The sequence below is a fragment of the Ranitomeya imitator genome, chromosome 6, assembly GCF_032444005.1.
Source record: "Ranitomeya imitator isolate aRanImi1 chromosome 6, aRanImi1.pri, whole genome shotgun sequence".
In the NCBI taxonomy this organism is placed as follows: Eukaryota; Metazoa; Chordata; class Amphibia; order Anura; family Dendrobatidae; genus Ranitomeya; species Ranitomeya imitator.
The window spans coordinates 247937594-247959879 of NC_091287.1; the positions used below are offsets into that span (position 1 = coordinate 247937594).

Sequence of the window (22286 nt, forward strand, 5' to 3'; positions counted from 1 at the left end):
TGGTAGATCTTGTTTTTGAAGTAGGTAGCAAAATCCTCGGAAGAGATGAGGGGAGTTGGAGGTGACAGTGGTGGGCGGAGGAGAGAGTTAAATGTGCTGAACAGTTGTTTGGGTTGTAGGATAATGAAGATACAAGGTTTGTGAAATACATCCTGTTTATCTGAGGTGAGGGCTAATTTGAAGGCAAGTGTAGCTTGTTTGAAAGCAGTGAAGTCGTCTGGCAGGTGTGTTTTCTTCCAACACTGCTCCGTGACCCTGGATGCTTGTCGAAGTTTTTTGGTGAGATTGTTATGCCAGGGTTGCCTATTGATTTGTCACACTTTGCCATGCGTGAGAGGGGTGACTGAGTCTATGGCTGATGTCAGGGTGGTGTCATAGAAAGCGGTGGCAATGTCCGTGTCGTGGAGTGAAGATATGGAGGACAGGGGTAGAAGAGAGTCTGTGAATGTCTAGGTGTGCGAGGTTTCTTTGAGGATGTGGTAATGGTTGGACATGGAGAAGGTGAGTAAATGGTGGTCAGATAGGTGGAAGCGAGTTGTTGTGAGATTAGATAAGGAACAGGCGGGTGAAGATGAGGTCTAGTGTATGTCCGTGTGGCTGTGGAGGACCACTGAGTGAGTCCAAAGGATAAAGTAAGGGCCAGGCGCTTGGAGGCTGCTGGTTGGCGGGTGTCAGTAGGGATATTAAAGTCACCCATGATGACGGTGGGGATGTCAGCAGAGAGAAAGTGAAGAAGCGAGGTGGAGAATTGGTCGATGAAGGCAGTGGCTGAGCCCGGTGGTCGGTATATGACAGCCATTTGGAGATTAGAGGGAGAGCAGATACGGACAGAGTGAACCTTGAAAGAAGGTAGGATAAGGGAATAATGCACTGCAGTAGTTACTGGAGACTGCATTTAATCACATAGAAGAACAATGTTCAGTATGTCTCATTCTATATTTGCTTGCCCCAGGATATGTGCCCCACCTGCTCCCTTACAGCTGAGGTTTACCCTCTCCTAAACATCTAATAAAGCTACTTTCACACTAGCGTTTTTTGCAATACGTCGCAATGCGTTGTTTATGGGAAAAAACACATCCTGCAAAGTTGCATTGCCACACGTCGCAACCGTCGTGCGACAGTTGTGCCGTGTTGTGGCGGACCGCCGGGAGCAAAAAACACTACATGTAACGTTTTTTGCTGCCGACGGACCGCTTTTTCCGACCGCGCATGCGCGGCCGGAACTCTTCCCCCACCTCACAATGGGGCAGCAGATGCGATGAAAATCTGCATCCGCTGCACCCGTTGTGCGGCGCAAACAACGCTAGCGTCGGTAACCTCGGCCCGACGCTAGTGTGAAAGTAGCCTAAGCGACCTGCTACCTTTATAAGCTTCCATGAATGTATGTAGCTACTCACACTTCTTTATGAAGGTCCTTCCACATGCTGTTGGTAGCGTTGTCTGCTTCCTCCTCTCTGGTGGAGGCTCTAGTGACTGTCATATGCTTCCTCCTCTCTGATTGATGAAGGAGCAGACTCTTGTGATTTCTGCTGCACCAATCAGCATAATGCGGCTATGGTGGAAGAGCAGGTAAAGGCACTGTGTGTCTGCTAAAGTGATATGTGGCCCTAAGATGCAACTAGGGTACCAGCCCAGGGGGGCATGTTGCTCCTCTTCACTCCCCCCCATCCAGCTCACCCCTTATAGTCCACATAGGTTGGATGAGTAGAGCACCAAATATTTTAGCTGTCTTGAATCCACTGAGGAAGAAGGCCATCATAAAAACGACTCTACCATAGCACCTTCTACTTGCAGATGAAGATACAGTAGGTTATTGCTTTACCAACTTACACTGAAATTAAACTCTTATAGCTATTGCTATTTTTGGAAGATGTAACTGTACTCAAATATTGGAACTAATCAGTTGCAGTTATGGGCTCCTAGGTATTAAATTGCAATTGTTGCAATATAAATGCAGTTTATCTGATATACACCCTTTTCTGTGCCAAGATCTGCAATACAATCAGTGTTTTTTTTTTTACATTGAAATTGCTAGCTGCATTTCCATGTAACGATTGTGTAATAGGGGTGAGAATTTTCCCACCAAACATTAGAGGGACACTTTCTACATTTCTATTGAGGTCCGATATTGACTGTTAACATCAAACTTGCCTTAGTAATTAATATACAACTTAGTGATACTATAAAGTATAAGGAACAGAAAACATTAGGGTAACAGACAAAGCAGCGTGTCAATAAAGGATATTTATTACATGTATTTATATCTAAGCTGGCAACTATAATATTGTAAAAACAGCAAACCAATACCACATTCAATTATCTTCCACCCACATTGCCTAATCACACACATCCAATAGCAGCCCTCCCATTTAACATTAGTAACTAACTGTCCCTATGCCTACTAAGTAAGGAATTACGGTGGAAGATACTTAGACCAGTGTGCTGGTCATGCTGCTGGTTGAATAAGAGAGAGCAAACATGTCTGTCTCGAATATTTAAGTCCAGTCCAAGAGGGCAGTTTCAGGTGTGTGGGGGAAATGAGGTCACTGGTCTATTGTATTTTTCCCCACCACTGGTTAAGATTCATTCATTCCCCCCACCTTGATTAATCCTATTCCAGAACATGGACTTGGATATTCATTCTATTGTCTCCCCTCCTCTCCTTTCAGCAAACCACACTGTGGGAAACATCAGAGGGGACATTATTCATGTGGGGGGATAAAGGATGATCTCGTTTGTGCCAGAAAGGAACAGATCATGGAAGCCATTCAATGGTTTGTCCAGTCATAATTATTAACAGATTGATATGGGTTTGGCACCCTCCACCGCTCAGCTGATATTTGCTCCAACAGTGGCTGGGTGACCACAGCCAACCACTGCAGTACAGCTTGTATTAACAGGAGCGGTGGTGTGGTTCCCAGCAGCAGCTACTGTCCTTCTTTTGAACGAAGCTGCTTAGTACATATCCATTCGAAGTGTTTCTCACTGCCAGAAAATTAAAATAAATTAACTGGTGGGGGTACTAATCTGCTATTGCTGACCTATCATGTGGATAAGTTAGGCTACGTTCACATTAGCGTTACGCTAATGTGCGTCGCTGTTGCGTCGGCGACGCAGCGGCGACGCGCCCCTATGTTTAACATAGGGGACGCGTGCGTTTTTTTGTTAGCGTTTTTCGACACGTGCGTCGTTTCCGACGCTAGCGTCGGACGCAAGAAAATGCAACAAGTTGCATTTTTCGTGCGTCCGATTTTCGTCAAAAAACGACGCACGCGTCGCAAAACGCAGTGTTTTTGCGCACGTTTTTGGTGCGTCGCGCGTTGCGTCGCCGGCGCGCAACGCTAATGTGAACGTAGCCTTATTGAAACCTATGCCTAAATAATTCGTTGAATGTGAGTAAAACTTCTACAACTAAGAGACCCATTACAGATGGTTGTCACCACCACCTACTTGTGGCATGTAAAAAGGAGTAGGAGAGCTCGATTTTGCCTAGACGGGAGTATTCCAGTGATGACCACACAGAAATCCAAAAATATACCATCCCAGCGACGGCCTCTGTGTCACTCCTCCCCTGCTGTCATGGACATGTAAGCAGGCACCAGATGGTCGTGTGCTGAACAGACTCTTTGACCACAGGTTCTTAATCCGTTAGTAGGACCTCACCCTATTTTTAGTACTAAAGGGAAGAAGCATCTTTTCCAATGATATGCTTTTTTTTGCTGCTGCATTATATGATCTTGTCCTGTTTTTAGCGCTAAATGGGAAACAGAGGAAACTTTATAGACTTACTAGGAATTAGGAATCATTAAATCCGTTTTTGTTCTTGACAAGAAATATGTGGTTGGGAATACTTAAATAAGACTTTTGGAAATTGCAATCTTAAAAATTACAACTGTAAAGCAATAACTGATGGCAATATTTGTGTAAACTACCAAAGATTTGAGGGGCTGCTTTTTGCAGTGTTTTTGTTAGATCAAAAAAACAGAAAGGCAAAACAACTGTGTCCATTAAATTATCCATTTACCGATCTTCCATAACAATAACCCAGCAATGCTTGCTTACTTACTAAACAAATACCGAACAGTAACAGAGCGGTTACTGTTCATTAACAAAATAAGCGGCAGTGCTTGGTTATCTGGAATGGAAAGTTGTGGGATCCCACAATCCAGGGCAGGCTTGACTTTGGTAGAAAGATGGATTTAATGATTAAAAGGACACAATTTTCATTACAAATAATGTGGCAAATAGAACAAGTCTCATTTACTATAGCAAACATGAAAAATTAGTAGTGAGGAAGTATTTGCGACATATTGTTCTAGATTGGCACATGCTATATATATATATATATATATATATATATATATACACACACACACACACACCGGTATATATATATCAAATCACACACGATTCATTAGAATTTTATTTTAAAAATAGAATTTTACATTCTAAATGTTAATGTAAAAAAACTACATTTTCATGAAACTTAAATATGGTATACATTCTGAGAAAAGATATTTTATTTAACATACGTTTTAAACCCAAGGATTTAAAAGGGATGAGCTTTATAAATGAGTGACAACAAACCCTGGGAAACCGTCAGCATGTCCCACCGAGTTGCCATCTGCAGCAGCTAACTACAGGACCAACTTCAAATCCAAAAACATAATGAAGTCAAAACTAGATCAGAAAATAGTTCTTTATGAGAAAATCTCCAATAAATTTAAAGAGCTCAGCAGCAAATTTACAGTTCAAACGGTGCAGGGACAGTGGTGGTGGTTTTACATGAGGATGTGGTGTGCGGTTTATTCTCGGTTGTGAACATGAAGACAGTAGCTGATCAGTGCTTCAGACCACAAAACATTGCCCTGATACAGGTAAACACAATACAACCGAAAAAAAAGCAAACCAGCAAGGATGATGCAAGGTTGACAGCAAATTTGTAACATAGCAAAGAGAAATCAGGATTTCTGGATATTACACGTATACAAACCATAGCAGCATCTTTGGGTTTAGGTTTCCATTAAGACATTCACAACAGAGCTTTTAATAACCATTTATAACAGTGTGATTGGTGAGAGGAAAAAATACACACATTTAGTGAAGTTTTTAACCCGACAGAGCAAATGTGTAAGAAGTAAAAATGGTACCAGTACAATGTGGAGCAAAACACAAAAATAAACATGTGGAGCTTAATAATTGACATCCTCTCCTTCTTCCAGGAGCTTTACATTTCTATTTACTTTCTAAAAATGTCAGGTTAGCTACATGGTGTTCCAAAGACTTTACTCCAAAGGCTTCTACGGTTTTTCCTTCTAGACCATCTTCATTTGAAACATTCTGGATCTTGTTTTCTTTCCAGGATCCTGGAGGTCGGTAGCATCCATTACCCACTTTACACTGCAAAGTAAGATAATACTTTTTTTCAAAGAAAAATAAACCTAGTGACATAGAGCAGATTTTATTATTCTATAGACCCATAATAGAGAGTGGAAACTGAAAAGAAGAAACTAATATCAACGAATTGAGCTGCTTTTTGGCAGAGTCTTTGTCGGATCAAAAAATAATGAAAGGTAACAGCACCGTGTCCCGTAGACCAGGGGTGTCAAACTGCATTCCTCAAGGGCTGCAAACAGATCAGGTTTTCATGATTTCCTTGTACTGCACAGGTGATAATTTAATCACCTTCACAGAATGATTCCAGCACCTTGTGCAATGCTAAGGAAATCTTGAAAACACGCATGGTTTGCAGCCCTCAAGGAATGCAGTTTGACACCCCTGCCGTAGACTACCCATATATTGATCCCCATGTTTGCTACATTCTTAAAAACCAAACAGTCTTCCATAACACTAAACCGGGTTGTCGTGTTCTTTAATGATGTTACTGTTCAGTAATAGCATCATAGTGTGTCTACCATTCGGTATGCGCTTACTAACGTGGCAGCGCTGGGTTGATCAAAGTGCGTGATGATCAAAATTTCGCTCTTCCACCATGAGAGCAGCGGTGGAATTTAACACCTCTAAAGTTCAGGCCTCACTTTGGTAGAAAGTAAGCTAGTGGCAATCATAACTAAATAGCAATTCTGCCCCTTCAGCCAGCCTCAGCACGGTTTGAGGTTTTTCAATGGTGAAGTGGCATGTATCCATACTTATAAATCACACAATGGAGTTTTTTTGGTACGTGAAGTCTGTACACCTTGAAGTCTGCATTTAGGGAGCACATGAACAAGAGAGAAATAAAACAACTGGAGGTTCTAATCTCAGAAGAAGCAAGATGAGCAAATAAAAAAAAAATATTGGAATTCTACAAGCCTACAGAATTACATTTATAGTCACGGGTAAAAAAAACAAAACAAAAAAAATACAAACCTAATGAATGACTTTATGGTCATAGGTAAAAAACACACAAAAAAACAGCCTTATTGGTATGAATGCATTAAGCTTCAGAATGTGATATCCATGTTGCTGACCTATCAATCCATCACAAATATAAAAAGAACTTTAGATTTGTCCATTACCCAGGTTGGTTTTTTATTTGTACCAATCACTCAGGCCAGAGAGGAAGATAAAGACAGATCTGTGAAAATAAAATGCATTCCAACTTCAGCATCTGCATCAACTACTCACCTTTCTTTGTAATTTGCAACAAATTGGAAGAACTTGAGATAGTATCATCATGACTGCCTTTGATTTCTGAATACACGTGTCAACCTACAGGATGAAAATAAATAGTCACTAAAAAAAAAAGTTTTGCTATTCCGCACTTCAGTACATGTAACTATTGGGTGGAGCTATGGAAGATTTCTCTTGTTGATCGCCAAGAACACATGTTAAAGGGCTTCACAATGTTATTAAACAAAAAAAAAACAACTTGAAGGACCTGCCACTTGTTAAAATACAGGAGTTAAATACCTTCTAAAAATCCCTGCTCTTCCTTTGTTCTGCCTCTCTTTTCAATTTTGCACTGCATCTCCCCATTTCAGAGATATTCACATTTGTTGTGCACTATGTGAAATCTCTGCTAACAGCTCAACTGGGCGTTTCTTCAGTCTTTTTTGCATGTCTGCGCTTTCTCCTCAACCCTACAGACTCTGAAGATCATAGTTCTTTTTCGTCCAAGATTGATAGACTGCTACATGAGCTGCTGAGCTGTGTTTGGAAGTGTCTTGGAGGGAGTGATAATAGCACACACACTCAGAGTAGAAACACCCAGTTAGACTGCAAGCAGAGATTTCACATACTGCGCTCCAGAAAAAGAAGGTCTACGAATGATGCAATGCAAAATAGAAAAAGAGTGGGCACATCAAGTTGGCTCAGGGAATTTGTTAGGTATTTGATTTTGTTTTTCCAAAAGGGACTAATCAATTGCTAACCCCTTAACGGCTGCCGATACACCTTTTAACGGCAGCAGTGAAGGGTACTTATTCCTGAACGCGGCTTTTCAACAGCGCTAAGAAATAAGGTTATAGCGCCCCCAAGTGCCCCATCACAGTGATCAAAATAAAAAATAAATCAAACCCCCTTTACCACCCCCTTAGTTAGGTAAAAATAATAAAATAAAAAAACGTATTTTTTCCATTAGGGTTAAGGTTAGAATTGGCGGGTTTCCACTGTTTAGGTACATCAGGGGGGTCTCCAAACGCAACATGGCGCCCGCCATTGATTACAGCCAATTTTGTGTTCAAAAAGTCAAACAGTGATCCCTCCCCTTCTGAGCCCTGTCATGCGCCAAAACAGTGGCTTCCCCCCACATATGGGGTATCTGGGTATGGAGGAGAAATTGCACAACTATTTTGTGGTCCACTTTCTCCCGATACCCTTGTGAAAATAAAAAAAGTTTGGTTCCAAAGTAAATTTTTTGTAAAAAAAAAAAAAAAAAAAGTAAAATGTTCATTTTCTCCTTCCACATTGCTTTAGTTTCCGTCAGCATCTGAAGGGTTAATAAACTTCTTGAATGTGGTTTTGCGCACCTTGAGAGGTGCGGGTTTTAGAATCGTGTCACTTTTAGGGAACTTTCTGTTATATTGACCCCCCCCAAACTCACTTCAAATGTGAGGTGGTCCCTAAAAAAAATGGTTTTGTAAATTTTGCAGGAAAAATGAGAAATCGCTGGTCAACTTTTCTTCAATATAACTTGCGTTTATTTATCACTAACATGAAGTAAAATATGTCACGAAAAAAACCTTAGAATCAGTGGGATCCGTTGAAGTGTTCTAGAGCTATAACCTCAAAGTGACAGTGGTCAGAATTGTAAAAACAGGCTTGGTCATGAAGTACAAAATTGGCTCTGTCACTAAGGGGTTCAAGGGAATTTAACAGCAGGATTTCACCCCTCTCTCCAAACTTTTTAGCATGTAGCTCTTTCAAAGACAAGTCCAGCAATTCCTTTACGTGTCCATACCGTTCCTCCATTGCCAAGAATCGGCCTTTGAACTAATATGCAAAGAACTATGGTAGATTTGAAGATTCTGTCAGTCCAGCGCTGTCTCCTGCTTGGCTGACAGCCCTTATGCTGTGTGACTTCAAGCAGCAGGAGAAGGAGGCAGCACTGGGTAGCGAATAGAGCTGGAGTGACAGAGGCTTCAGATCTACCATAATCATTTGCATATCAATTCAAACACTGATCTCTCATTTCTACATGACCTATAGTTTTTGGAGTGTGAAATCCTGCTGATCGATTTCCTTTAATATATACTCATGAGACACATGGGAGCTATGCTATCAAGTGATATCGGTAGCTATAGCATTTTCATTACTGAGTTCACATGTCCAGTGCTATGTTATAACTACTACAGCCAACCCCTTTAATAGAGTAAGTATCCAAATAACCAATCTTAATTTATCACATCTGCTCTGTGATTGAATTATAATTCAGAAATCCTGATGGACAGTTAAAATAAAAACTTCCGTTAAAGGGAACCTGTCACCCCCAAAATCGAAGGTGAGCTAAACCCACAGGCATCAGGGGCTTATCTACAGCATTCTGTACCGCCTATCAGACCAGACCGCAGCAGGACCGCCCCTGGGTGAGTATAATCTAACCTCTTTTTCTTATCTTTCAGGATACATCGTCAGGATACATCGGGGGCTTATCTGCAGCATTACAGAATGCTGTAGACAAGCCCCTGATGCTGGTGGGCTTAGCTCATGAATCTGTCATGTCCCGAAAAGCTATTAACCTGCAAATATAGGGTTAATCGCATTACTATGCAGTGTGGCTGCCTTACTTTCAGTCATAGGCATGATGCACGGAGTGGCTACAGTCATGGCTCACAGCAGCTGTAAATATGCCCTGGTACTGTGATTGGCAGTGCATCTCTAGAATGCAGTCTGTCAAGTGCTTACAGCTGCCGCTCAGTATGGACTGAGCGATGACGCCTCTATGACTGAAAGCTGGTGGTTCCTGGGAGTAAAAGTTAATTTTCTCACAGTAGGTGCGCTTTCAGTAAGGCGTCCCTGCAGCATTGTAACACAACCTGTAGATTAATAGCCTTTAGGGACATTAACAGGCTCCCTTTAACCCCTTAGTGACAGAGCCAATTTGGTACTTAATGACCGAGCCAATTTTTACAATTCTGACCACTGTCACTTTATGAGGTTATAACTCTGGAACGCTTCAACGGATCCCGCTGATTCTGAGATTGTTTTCTCGTGACATATTGTACTTCATGTTAGTGGTAATATTTCTTCGATATTACTTGCGATTATTTATGAAAAAAACGGAAATATGGCGAAAATTTTTAAAATTTTGCAATTTTCAAACTTTGTATTTTTATGCCCTTAAATCAGAGAGATACCGTATATACTCGAGTATAAGCCGAGATTTTCAGCCCACTTTTTTGGGCTGAAAGTCCCCCTCTCGGCTTATACTCGAGTCATATACCCGGGTGTCGGCAGGGGAGGGGGAGCGGGGGCTGTGTAATCATACTTACCTGCTCCCAGCGCGGTCCCTGCAGTCCCTGGCTTCCCCGGCGCTGCAGATTCTTCCTATACTGAGCGGTCACATGGCACCGCTCATTACAGAAATGAATAGGCGGCTCCACCCCCATAGGGGAGGAGCCGCATATTCATTGCTGTAAATGATCGGTGCCATGTGACCGCTCAATTACAGGAAGAAGCTGCAGCGCCGGAGAAGCCAGGGACTGCAGGGACCGCGCCGCAGCAGGTAAGGGGAGCGCAGCGCTATAATTACCTGCTCCTCGCTCCGGTGCGGCTCCGTCTGCAGCGTCCTCTAGCAGTGACGCTCAGGTTAGAGGGACGCGGTGACGTAGTCAGTGTGCCCCCTCTGCTGAGCGTCAGTGCTGGAGACGGAGCCGCAGAGGAGCAGGTAATTATTGAAAGCGCTGGCGTCCTGAGAAGAGAGGTGAGTATGTGATTTTTTTTTTTATTGCAGCCGCATTCTATATGGCACAGCATTATAAGGAACACCTATGGGGCCATAATCAAAGGTGCAGAGCATATATGGCACAGCATTATAAGGAGCACCTATGGGGCCATAATCAAAGGTGCAGAGCATATATGGCACAGCATTATAAGGAGCACCTATGGGGCCATAATCAAAGGTGCAGAGCATATATGGCACAGCATTATAAGGAGCATCTATGGGGCCATAATCAAAGGTGCAGAGCATATATGGCACAGCATTATAAGGAGCATCTATGGGGCCATAATCAAAGGTGCAGAGCATATATGGCACAGCATTATAAGGAGCACCTATGGGGCCATAATCAAAGGTGCAGAGCATATATGGCACAGCATTATAAGGAACATCTATGGGGCCATAATCAAAGGTGCAGAGCATATATGGCACAGCATTATAAGGAGCATCTATGGGGCCATAATCAAAGGTGCAGAGCATATATGGCACAGAATTTTAAGGAGCACCTTTGGGGCCATAATCAAAGGTGCAGAGCATATATGGCACAGCATTATAAGGAACACCTATGGGGCCATAATCAAAGGTGCAGAGCATATATGGCACAGCATTATAAGGAGCATCTATGGGGCCATAATCAAAGGTGCAGAGCATTATATATGGCACAGCATTATAAGGGGCATCTATGGGGCCATAATCAAAGGTGCAGAGCATTATATATGGCACAGCATTATAAGGGGCATCTATGGGGCCATAATCAAAGGTGCAGAGCATTATATATGGCACAGCATTATAAGGAGCATCTATGGGGCCATAATCAAAGGTGCAGAGCATTATATATATGGCACAGCTTTATAAGGAGCATCTATGGGGCCATAATGAACGGTATAGAGCATTCTATATAGCACAGTTGTATATGGAGCATCTATGGGGCAATAATGAACGGTGTGGAGCATCTATTTTTATTTTTGAAATTCACCGGTAGCTGCTGCATTTTCTACCCTAGGCTTATACTCGATAATTTTCAATAAGTTTTCCCAGTTTTTTGTGGCAAAATTAGGGGGGTCGGCTTATACTCGGGTCGGCTTATACTCGAGTATATACGGTATGTCACGAAAAATAGTTAATAAATATCATTTCCCACATGTCTACTTTACATCAGCACAATTTTGGAAACAAAACTTTTTTTTGTTAGGGAGTTATAAGGGTTAAAATTTGACCAGCAATTTCTCATTTTTACAACACCTTTTTTTTTTTAGGGACCACATCACATTTGAAGTCATTTTGAGGGGTCTATATGATAGAAAATAACGAAGTATGACACCATTCTAAAAACTACACCCCTCAAGGTTCTAAAAACCACATTCAAGAAGTTTATTAACCCTTTACGTGCTTCACAGGAACTGAAACAATGTGGAAGGAAAAAATGAACATTTAACTTTTTTTTGCAAACATCTTAATTCAGAACCATTTTTTTTATTTTCACATGTGTAAAAACAGAAATGTAACCATAAATTTTGTTATGCAATTCCTCCTGAATACGCCAATACCCCATATGTGGGGGTAAACCACTTTTTGGGCGCACCGCAGAACTTGGAAGTGAAGGAGCGCCGTTTGACTTTTTCAATACAGAATTGGCTGGAATTGAGATCGGACGCCATGTCGCGTTTGGAGAGCCCCTGATGTGCCTAAACAGTAGAAAGCCCCCACAAGTGACACCATTTTGGAAACTAGACCCCTGAAGGAACTTATCTAGATGTGTGGTGAGCACTTTGAACCCCCATGTGCTTCACAGACGTTTATAACGTAGAGCCGTGAAAAAAAAAAAAAAAAAAATCGCATTTTTTCTACAAAAATGATTTTTTGCCCCCAAATTTTTATTTTCACAAGGGTAACAGGAGAAATTAGACCACAAAAGTTGTTGTGCGATCTCTCCTGAGTACGTCGATACCCAATATGTGGGGGTAAACCACTGTTTGGGCGCACCGCAGAGCTTGGAAGAGAAGGAGTGCCGTTTTACTTTTTCAATGTAGAATTGTCTGGAATTGAGATCGGATGCCATCTCGCATTTGGAGAGCCCCTGATGTGCCTAAACAGTAGAAATCCCCCACAAGTGACCCCATTTTGGAAACTAGACCCCCCATGGAACTTATCTAGATGTGTGGTGAGAACTTTGAATGCCCAAGTGCGTGAGTCGTGAAAATAAAAAATATTTTTTTTTCCACAAAAATTATATTTTAGCCCCCAAGTTTTTGTTTTCACAAGGGTAACAAGAGAAATTGGACCCCAAACGTTGTTGACCAATTTGTCCTGAGTATGCTGGTACCCCATATGTGGGGGTAAACCACTGTTTGGGCGCATGGCAGAGCTCGGAAGGAAGGAGCGCCGTTTTGGAATGCAGACTTTGATAGAATGGTCTGCAGGCATTATGTTGCGATTGCAGAGCCCCTGATGTACCTAAACAGTAGTAACCCCCCACAAGTGACCCCATTTTGGAAACTAGACCCCCCAAGGAACTTATCTAGATGTGTGGTGAGAACTTTGAATGCCCAAGTGCTTCACAGAAGTCTAGAATGCAGAGTCGTGAAAATAAAAATTTTTTTTTTTCCACAAAAAAGATATTGTAGCCCCCAAGTTTTTATTTTCACAAGGGTAACAGGAGAAATTGGACCACTACAGTTGTTGTTCAATTTATCCTGAGTACGCTGATGCCCCATATGTGGGGGTAAACCACTGTTTGGGCGCATGGCAGAGCTCAGAAGGGAGGGAGCACCATTTGACCTTTTGAGCGCAAAATTGGCTGTCGTGTTTTGGAGACCCCCTGATGTACCTAAACAGTGGAAACCCCCCAATTCTAGCTCCAACCCTAACCCCAACACAACCCTAACCCCAACCTGATTCATAATCCTAATCACTAACCCTAACGATAATCACAACCCTTACCCCAAAACAACCCTAACCATAACCCTAATCAAAACCCTAAGTCCAACACACCCCTAATCCTAATCTCAACCCTAACCCCAAACCTAACCCTAATCCCAAGCGTAATCCTAATGCCAACCCTGACCCTAATACCAACCCTAATCCAAACCCTAACCCTAATCCCAACTCTAACCCTAACTTTAGCCCCAACCCTAACCCTAAGGCTACTTTCACACTTGCGTCGTTTGGCATCCGTCGCAATCCGTCATTTTGGACAAGAAACGGATCCTGCAAATGTGCCCGCAGGATGCGTTTTTTGCCCATAGACTTGTATTGCCGACGGATCGTGACAGATGGCCACACGTCGCGTCCGTTGTGCACTGGATCAGTGTTTTGGCGGACCGTCAGCACAAAAAAAGTTCAATGTAACGTTTTTTTGTACGTCGCATCCGCCATTTCTGACCGCGCATGCGTGGCCGTAACTCCGCCCCCTCCTCCCCAGGACATAGATTGGGCAGCGGATGCGTTGAAAAACTACATCCGCTGCCCACGTTGTGCACAATTTTCACAACGTGCGTCTGTATGTCGGGCCGACGCATTGCGACGGCCCCCGACCGACATAAGTGTGAAAGAACCCTAACCCTGAATTTAGCCCCAACCATAACCCTAAATTTAGCCCCAACCCTAACCCTAAATTTAGCCCCAACTGCTCTTCTCCTGTCGGCCGGCAGATTGCGATAGATGGCGGGCGCACTGCGCATGCGCCCGCCATTTTCTTTTCCCCGGCGGCCAGGAGGAGCAGCAGGAGGATCCAGGGACACCGGTGAGTATGATAGGGTCCCCGAATCCCCCTATTTCTCTGTCCTCTGATGTGCGATCACATCAGAGGACAGAGAATTACACTTTGATTTTTCTTTTTTTTTTGCGGTCGCCGGTAAACAGTTAATTACCGGCGATCGCAAAACAGGGGTCGGTAAAACCGACCCCGATCATGTTCTTTGGGGTCTCGGCTACCCCCGGCAGCCGAGACCCCAAAGATTCTCCCGGTGCCGGCCGGCGGGCGCATTGCGCATGCGCCCGCCATTTTGAAGATGGCGGCGCCCACCGGGAGCCACGAGGAGCACCGGGGGAGATAGGTGAGTATCGGGGGGCTATCTGGGACCCCATTTCTCTGTCCTCTGATGTGCGATCACATCGGAGGACAGAGAAATTAAAAAGAGATCGCGTTTTTTTTTGCGATCGCCGGTAAACGGTTAATTACCGGCGATCGCAAATGCGGGGTCGGTTAAAAACCCCCCGAATCATGTTCCCTGGGGTCTCGGCTACCCCCGGCAGCCGAGACCCCGGAGAAAATCCGACTCTGGGGGGCGCTATTTACTTTTTTCACAGCGCCGTTAATTAACGGCGCTGTGGTTTAAGCACCCTTAGCGGCCGCTGTTAAAAGGCGTATCGGCGGTCGCTAAGGGGTTAAAACACCACTTCATCGTCTTGTTTTGTCAGTGCTGGAGTGGTGCGTCTAATTTAAGGTCCATGACCCTAATATTATACTCACTTGCAGCAGTCTTCACTTTTTTCAGTGAAGCTCTGGTCCCGTGACGTAATCTTGTGACCACATGGACTGGCATTGAAAAGTGACCTCTGGCTCGCTCGGGCAAACTCTGTAGCAATCCAGCAGGTCACAAGCTGCTGAACACCGCCAGGAGCGGCAACGATTGAAGGTGAAGACGGCGTCAGGTAATTATAAGATTAGGGTCAGGGACCTTAAATTAGAAGCACCACTCCAACAACAACAAAAAACACACCTGAGTGGTGCTTTATGTACTTGTGGCTTGGGTCTCTCATCTCCAAGAGAGATCCTACAGCTTGGAATCAACTCAGGTTTATGTAATCACAAGTAATCTACTACATAATTGATTCTTAGCGCTCACATAATACAGAATATGTCATCTACCTTGGTGAAGGTGGCAGTTTTGCCCTGGACAGTAGTTCTTGATGTTATCTGAAGCTGCTGACTCAGTGGAACCAGCTTCTCAATCTCCAACAAGAGTAAAGGTTTGTCATCATCTTCAAGCTGTCAGGGAGTAGGAAATAGGATTTTACAAATAACGGCAAGGCACATGGGCTCCCAACCCCTACAGTTATAACAATAATTGGTTAGAAATCATTTTTTTATTTGCACTGCTCTGAACATTCCCAAGTGCCCAAGAGTAGCATTCAAAACAGATTGCCGTATTCAAGTGCCTAAAACATACAATTAGAGCCAATGTTGAGAGGATGTACACCAAAGTGTAGAATGGAGTTCAGGTTGTTCAAAACATTCAGTGAGACATCACAACAATTTTCATGAGCAATAATGCTCTAAAATTTTTCTGCATGGGTTCAGATCACAGTGCATTATTAGGTTGATAAGTCACAGTGAGGGAGTTCCAACTCAGGACCTAGCTCTTTATTGCCCTTTGTTGATCTAGAGCTTTGATTCATTTCTCCAGAGCAATAATACCAGCTCATCAGTGGCCATGCTAGCAGAATACTATTCTATTTAGGGAGAAGAGGAGGGCAATACTGCTCTTAGGCTATGTGCACACACTGCGGATTTGGCTGCGGATCTGCAGCGGTTTTCCATGCATTGTACAGTACCATGTAAACCTATGGAAAATCAAATCCGCAGTGCACATGCTGCGGAAAATAACGCTCGGAAACGCTGCATTGTATTTTCCGCAGCAGGTCAATTCTTTGTGCGGATTCCGCAGAGGTTTACACCGGCTCCTCAACAGGAATCCGCAGGTGTAAAACCGCAGGAAATCCGCAGGTAAAACTCAGTGCGTTTTACCTGCGGATTTTGCAAAAATTGTGCAGAAAAATCCGCACATGAATCCGCAACGTGTGCACATAGCCTGACTTAGAGGGCAAGAACTGCACTGGACACATTATTTTTGGTAGGGTCAATACAGTGAATCTGCAGGATTTGTGTGTAATGTATCTACATTCTGGTAATATCCTACAAGGGTCAACGACTCCATTGTGTGGGGAAGGTTTTTCACTACAATGTTCGCTGACATGAAAAGAGTAGCATTCAAAACAGATTGCCGTATTCAAGTGTAATGGTTCAGGGAATGACAGAAGTGCCATGTATAACCACACTACACCGCTCTTTCCACCTGGCATACATATAGAAAATGACACCAATATTTAATCACCTGATTAGAAAATGTGTGGAGAATTGATGAAAGCCTTAACCCGGCTGCAGCAAAAACCTAAGAAGAGAGCAAAAAAAAAAAAAAAGTTTCATAATTTTATATTCTGTAAATCGCAGGTTAACCAACTATATCATAAAGGGATTATACATTAATAAACGGCTCTCCAACTTTCCCACTAAAACACATTTTTAATGGGTGAAAGGAAAGCAATGGAAACAACTGTGAAAAAAAATTAAGGAAAGAAATAAGGGATAAAGTAAGGAATGAGCAATGATGAGAATCAGTGTGGATCTGTGAGCGGATTAATGACCAGAAAAGAGACAGATGCTTTGCAAAGTTCATTCCTGGCATTTATGAGTCTCCCTCACGTATTCCCTACTTCTTACAATGCACAGTGACATGTCTATGTATACAGTATATAAAAGTACAGTTATCTTGCTTTTGTCGGTTTAACATAAAACATAAAATAAGTGTCTAGAGCGTGCCAACAATGCATTGTCCCCCTCAAATTAGAGGACCTGTCGCCATGGTAAACATGGCCAGTTTTTGTTCTTAATTTATTCCTGCTACTACTCTAAGTGCAGGCAGCCTCTGACTAAGGAACATCCAACTTGCAAATGACTCATTTTTAGAGATGCAAGATGTAAAAACCAACCAAAAAATTATGGTAATACTCAATTCCTCACGTCACTGACAACAAGGCTTCACGCCATCCTCCTTCCCCCGTCACATGCCGCATCTCTGGCCTCTTCCGACCACAGCCGAGCCACAGAGGTCACTGCGTGTTGTAAGGTTGCGATGTTATGAGACACGTACCACGACCTTATGACACACAGTGCCCTCCGAGGCTTGGATGCGGCCAATGTCCTGGCCTATAGTGAACAGGCTTGAGATGCGCTGGAAAGCAGAGGGCCGGACGGAGGGCAGTGATTAGGTCTTGTATACAAATTCGGGTTACAAACAAACCTACAGAACTCAGGAAACAGAGCAGCTTAGTATACATTTTTTGCAAAAAACGTATCAACCAAATACCCTGTTTTTTACATCTTTTACTAGCACTTGCGGATTACTGCAACATTTTTTCAAACGGAGTGTTTTTGGTTTTACTATTCTCTTTTGTGTCTTCAGGTTTCTTGGTGGTGTGTGAACATGATCATACAGACTTGTTCACTGTGCAAGTAGCCCATGTGTTCCTGTTTCCATAATTGTTCTCTTGTGTCTACAAGACTGGGGAGTTCCACCACTCCTCTTGGGCTATCTGCACAAAAGCTGTTCTACCCTGTATGCACACATGGATTTTTCCTCTCTGAACCCTGTTCACACAGGTTATATACAGATGATCAGGTTTTTAATACATCAGATAGGGATTGCATACATTAGTTAGGACTGCTCTGATAAGGGTATACCGTGAAGATTGGTAGAGCAGCTTAGTATACATTTTTTGCAAAAAACGTATCAACCAAATACCCTGTTTTTTACATCTTTTACTAGCACTTGCGGATTACTGCAACATTTTTTCAAACTGAGTGTTTTTGGTTTTACTATTCTCTTTTGTGTCTTCAGGTTTCTTGGTGGTGTGTGAACATGATCATACAGACTTGTTCACTGTGCAAGTAGCCCATGTGTTCCTGTTTCCATAATTGTTCTCTTGTGTCTACAAGACTGGGGAGTTCCACCACTCCTCTTGGGCTATCTGCACAAAAGCTGTTCTACCCTGTATGCACACATGGATTTTTCCTCTCTGAACCCTGTTCACACAGGTTATATACAGATGATCAGGTTTTTAATACATCAGATAGGGATTGCATACATTAGTTAGGACTGCTCTGATAAGGGTATACCGTGAAGATTGGTAGAGCAGCTTAGTATACATTTTTTGCAAAAAACGTATCAACCAAATACCCTGTTTTTTACATCTTTTACTAGCACTTGCGGATTACTGCAACATTTTTTCAAACTGAGTGTTTTTGGTTTTACTATTCTCTTTTGTGTCTTCAGGTTTCTTGGTGGTGTGTGAACATGATCATACAGACTTGTTCACTGTGCAAGTAGTCCATGTGTTCCTGTTTCCATAATTGTTCTCTTGTGTCTACAAGACTGGGGAGTTCCACCACTCCTCTTGGGCTATCTGCACAAAAGCTGTTCTACCCTGTATGCACACATGGATTTTTCCTCTCTGAACCCTGTCCACACAGGTTATATACAGATGATCAGGTTTTTAATACATCAGATAGGGATTGCATACATTAGTTAGGACTGCTCTGATAAGGGTATACCGTGAAGATTGGTAGAGCAGCTTAGTATACATTTTTTGCAAAAAACGTATCAACCAAATACCCTGTTTTTTACATCTTTTACTAGCACTTGCGGATTACTGCAACATTTTTTCAAACTGAGTGTTTTTGGTTTTACTATTCTCTTTTGTGTCTTCAGGTTTCTTGGTGGTGTGTGAACATGATCATACAGACTTGTTCACTGTGCAAGTAGCCCATGTGTTCCTGTTTCCATAATTGTTCTCTTGTGTCTACAAGACTGGGGAGTTCCACCACTCCTCTTGGGCTATCTGCACAAAAGCTGTTCTACCCTGTATGCACACATGGATTTTTCCTCTCTGAACCCTGTTCACACAGGTTACATACAGATGATCAGGTTTTTAAATACATCAGATAGGGATTGCATACATTAGTTAGGACTGCTCTGATAAGGGTATACCGTGAAGATTGGTAGAGCAGCTTAGTATACATTTTTTGCAAAAAACGTATCAACCAAATACCCTGTTTTTTACATCTTTTACTAGCACTTGCGGATTACTGCAACATTTTTTCAAACTGAGTGTTTTTGGTTTTACTATTCTCTTTTGTGTCTTCAAACCTACAGAACTCTTCTAGTTCGTAAGCCGGGGACTGCATGAATCATTTTTTTTCAATGTAATCTGTCATGTGGGTGAAAAGTTATGGGCCTTTTTTGATGAGGGGGCATTGCTAAAAGGGTTCTTTCGGGGGGAAGGTGTGTCTTTAGGCTGCTCTGCATAATTACCTGCGATTTACAAAAATAAAAGATACAGAAAAAGTGGTGCAGCACGAATTAAATATTAGCAAAAACTGCCTACTTTTACCTGGTGACAAGAAAGTGATATGAAGCCAGGCTACGGCTGGCACTGCTGCCATGTCTATTTACCACATACCCGCGTAGTCCATGAAATAACATTTTGGTGTGTGGAGTCTTTTGTATTGCTCTTAGAAATGGAGGACAAATGGGTGTTGCTATTTGCCTGGTCAATAGGTCATGTCCGGACACTGACACTATCCAATAAGCGCTGATAAGGTGAAAATATGGAGGGACACACTGGGCACAGGGAATGGTAACACTATTGTCAATGTAATCATACATGTTGTTTCAAATATGAAGCAATCTGCAATTCTGGTGCATATGTGAACAAAGCCCAACCTGGAATGAATAGCAAGGGGGATCAGGCTTACCTCTGCTTGACTAAATAAGTCCTGGGTGGTCTTCAGTAACCCTTCACCCCTGAAGAACAAAGCAAAACCCATAATAACATGGTGAAGATTATGCTACATTTGTAATAAATGGTAAATTTGCAGCCTCTCTAGCCTCTCCGTAACCACTACTATATACTGCGCAGAAGATTTATCACTCTCTCTCAGGTCTAAAACTGCAGCAAGTAAAAAAAATGGTGTGTCCCAGAGCTAGGACCTGTTCAGATATGTCAGATAAACAGATTTTTAGATCTGCTTTGCTATCAGTGTGGCATAAACCGAAATATGCGCCAGTTCTGATCTTCTGGAGATTTGCGTATAATGTGTCAAGCAGCAGGAGGCCACGCCTCCTTCCAGTAAGCCCCACCTACTATTTGGAAGGATCATAAGGTCGGCCTAATACCGCAATGCCACAAAATGTTTCCGCAAATGCGAGTTGTATAAAATGTACAACTTTGGGATGTCAGAAAAACAGGTGTAAAATCATAAGTAAATAAATTCCCTTTTGTGATTTGTTTAACACAATGTTGTGCTTTCTGGCATGGCTACATTGGTCTCCCTCCTTGTTTTTAATGTGCATATTTGTAATAATAGTAACATATTTAATTTACTATTCATGCTGTGTATACTGAGGATCTGCTACAGACTCTGTACTACATGTACAAGTAACATTACTAATCAACATCGTAATGCCGCATGTCTCAGACTCTCACTACACTTAGGCTGGGTTCACATTAGAGTGCGTATGATCCGCACAGATCCGCAGGCGTCATGCATACATATCTTTAACATGGTGTATGCAGGGACATGCGGATGCGTACACTTACGTCGTTTTGCGGTGTGCGGCGATTTCCGTTGAAAGCAACATGTTGCATTTTTTCGAGGCGTCAAATATTGCGCAATCATATGCATACAGATGATTGTGGTTGAGTGCGTCAAAAACGCATTACTATCTATGGAAATGTATTGGTACGCAAGGACATGCGTACGCATGCGTTCGATATGCAGGCGCACTTTAGACTCTGCATGTCCAGGAAATGTCATCACCAACTTCACCATGTGCATAAAAAGCGCAAATGCATGTTGCGTCATGTGCGGAGGCGTAAGCATGTGTTTGCATATGTAGACGATACGCTGCACACAGAAACGCTAATGTGAACCTAGCCTTAGACAGGTTTCCTCCAAAGACATTACTGTGGTTCGAAGTCTGGCCTCTTCATATACTTTGTATTTGTACCTATTGCTGCTGAGTGCTGAAGGTTTCTAATATGCTCACTGTCAGCATTCAGCATTATTGACCAGATACCAAGCTTTACATGTGACCATCCTCGTTCTTTATTTTCGATGACTCTCTCACATACCGACTAATCTTTTACGGCCTAGAGACTAGTCGTAATGTCACAACTGGCTGCCTGGTCTCCGGCAGACGCTCCAACCTACAGCTCTGCTGCTCCCGCACAAAAGCTGGAAGCGATTCCAGTACTTGCGCAGTAAACCTTTTAATTCTGAAGTAGTTGAACAGTGTGTTAGTGGAAGACAAAGCGGACCAAGAGTTTGCAGACTAAGCTTTTCAATCAGCTGTAAGGAGGGATGTCTCCAAGTATATTCACAGTGCTGCCTCACACACATACACACACACACATACAGCGGGTGAAATAAGTATTAAACAAGCCACCAAGTTTCTAAGTAAATATCTTTATAAAGGTGGTATGGTCATGAAATTCTCACCAGATGTTGGTAACAACCCATTCAAACCACACAGGAAAAGGAAATTATACCATAGATGTCCATAATGTTTGTGTAATAATGAAAAATGACGCAGGCAAAAAGTATTGAACATGAACATGCTTACTGAAACGTACATGTCAATATTTCCATGCAAGGGCTTGATGTTTTGCAGAACAAGTAAAGCTATATTCACATGCGGCCTTTTTGTACCAGCAAAACCTACTAGATTTGCTTTTTTTCCCTCACTAAATTTGAAAACTGCAGCGTTTTTACGTGCAGTATGTTAATTCTTTTGTGCAGTATATTAATTCCTTCAGCATTTTTGCAATGTTTGTTTTCCACCCATAAAAAGCAATGAGAAAGTGAAAAAAACACTGAAAAAAAATGCTGAAAGAATTAACATACTGCAGACATAAAAATGCTGTAGTTTTTAAATTTAGTCAGGAAAAAAAGCCAGAACAGTAATGAGCGATTTTGCAAGCGTTTTTTGGTGAAAAAAACTAAAATTTATTAAATATATATTGTAAACAAAGCACATGTGTAATACAGAACCAAAAAAACTCTGTA

The 22286-nt window shown here is 42.4% G+C and overlaps 1 protein-coding gene across 1 annotated transcript in view; it reads right to left on the reverse strand.

The window, feature by feature from the left end:
- Window positions 1-4395: 4395 nt before the first annotated feature.
- Window positions 4396-22286, reverse strand: part of CTNNAL1 (catenin alpha like 1) — a 412273-nt gene continuing 394382 nt past the window's right edge. The window contains exons 15-19 of the mRNA XM_069730576.1: window positions 19974-20022; window positions 16495-16551; window positions 15249-15368; window positions 6628-6711; window positions 4396-5400 (exon numbers count right to left, since the gene is read on the reverse strand). Of these exons, the coding sequence (XP_069586677.1) occupies window positions 5236-5400; window positions 6628-6711; window positions 15249-15368; window positions 16495-16551; window positions 19974-20022 (475 nt within the window). The 3' untranslated portion in view covers window positions 4396-5235. The remainder of the gene's footprint in view (window positions 5401-6627; window positions 6712-15248; window positions 15369-16494; window positions 16552-19973; window positions 20023-22286) is intronic.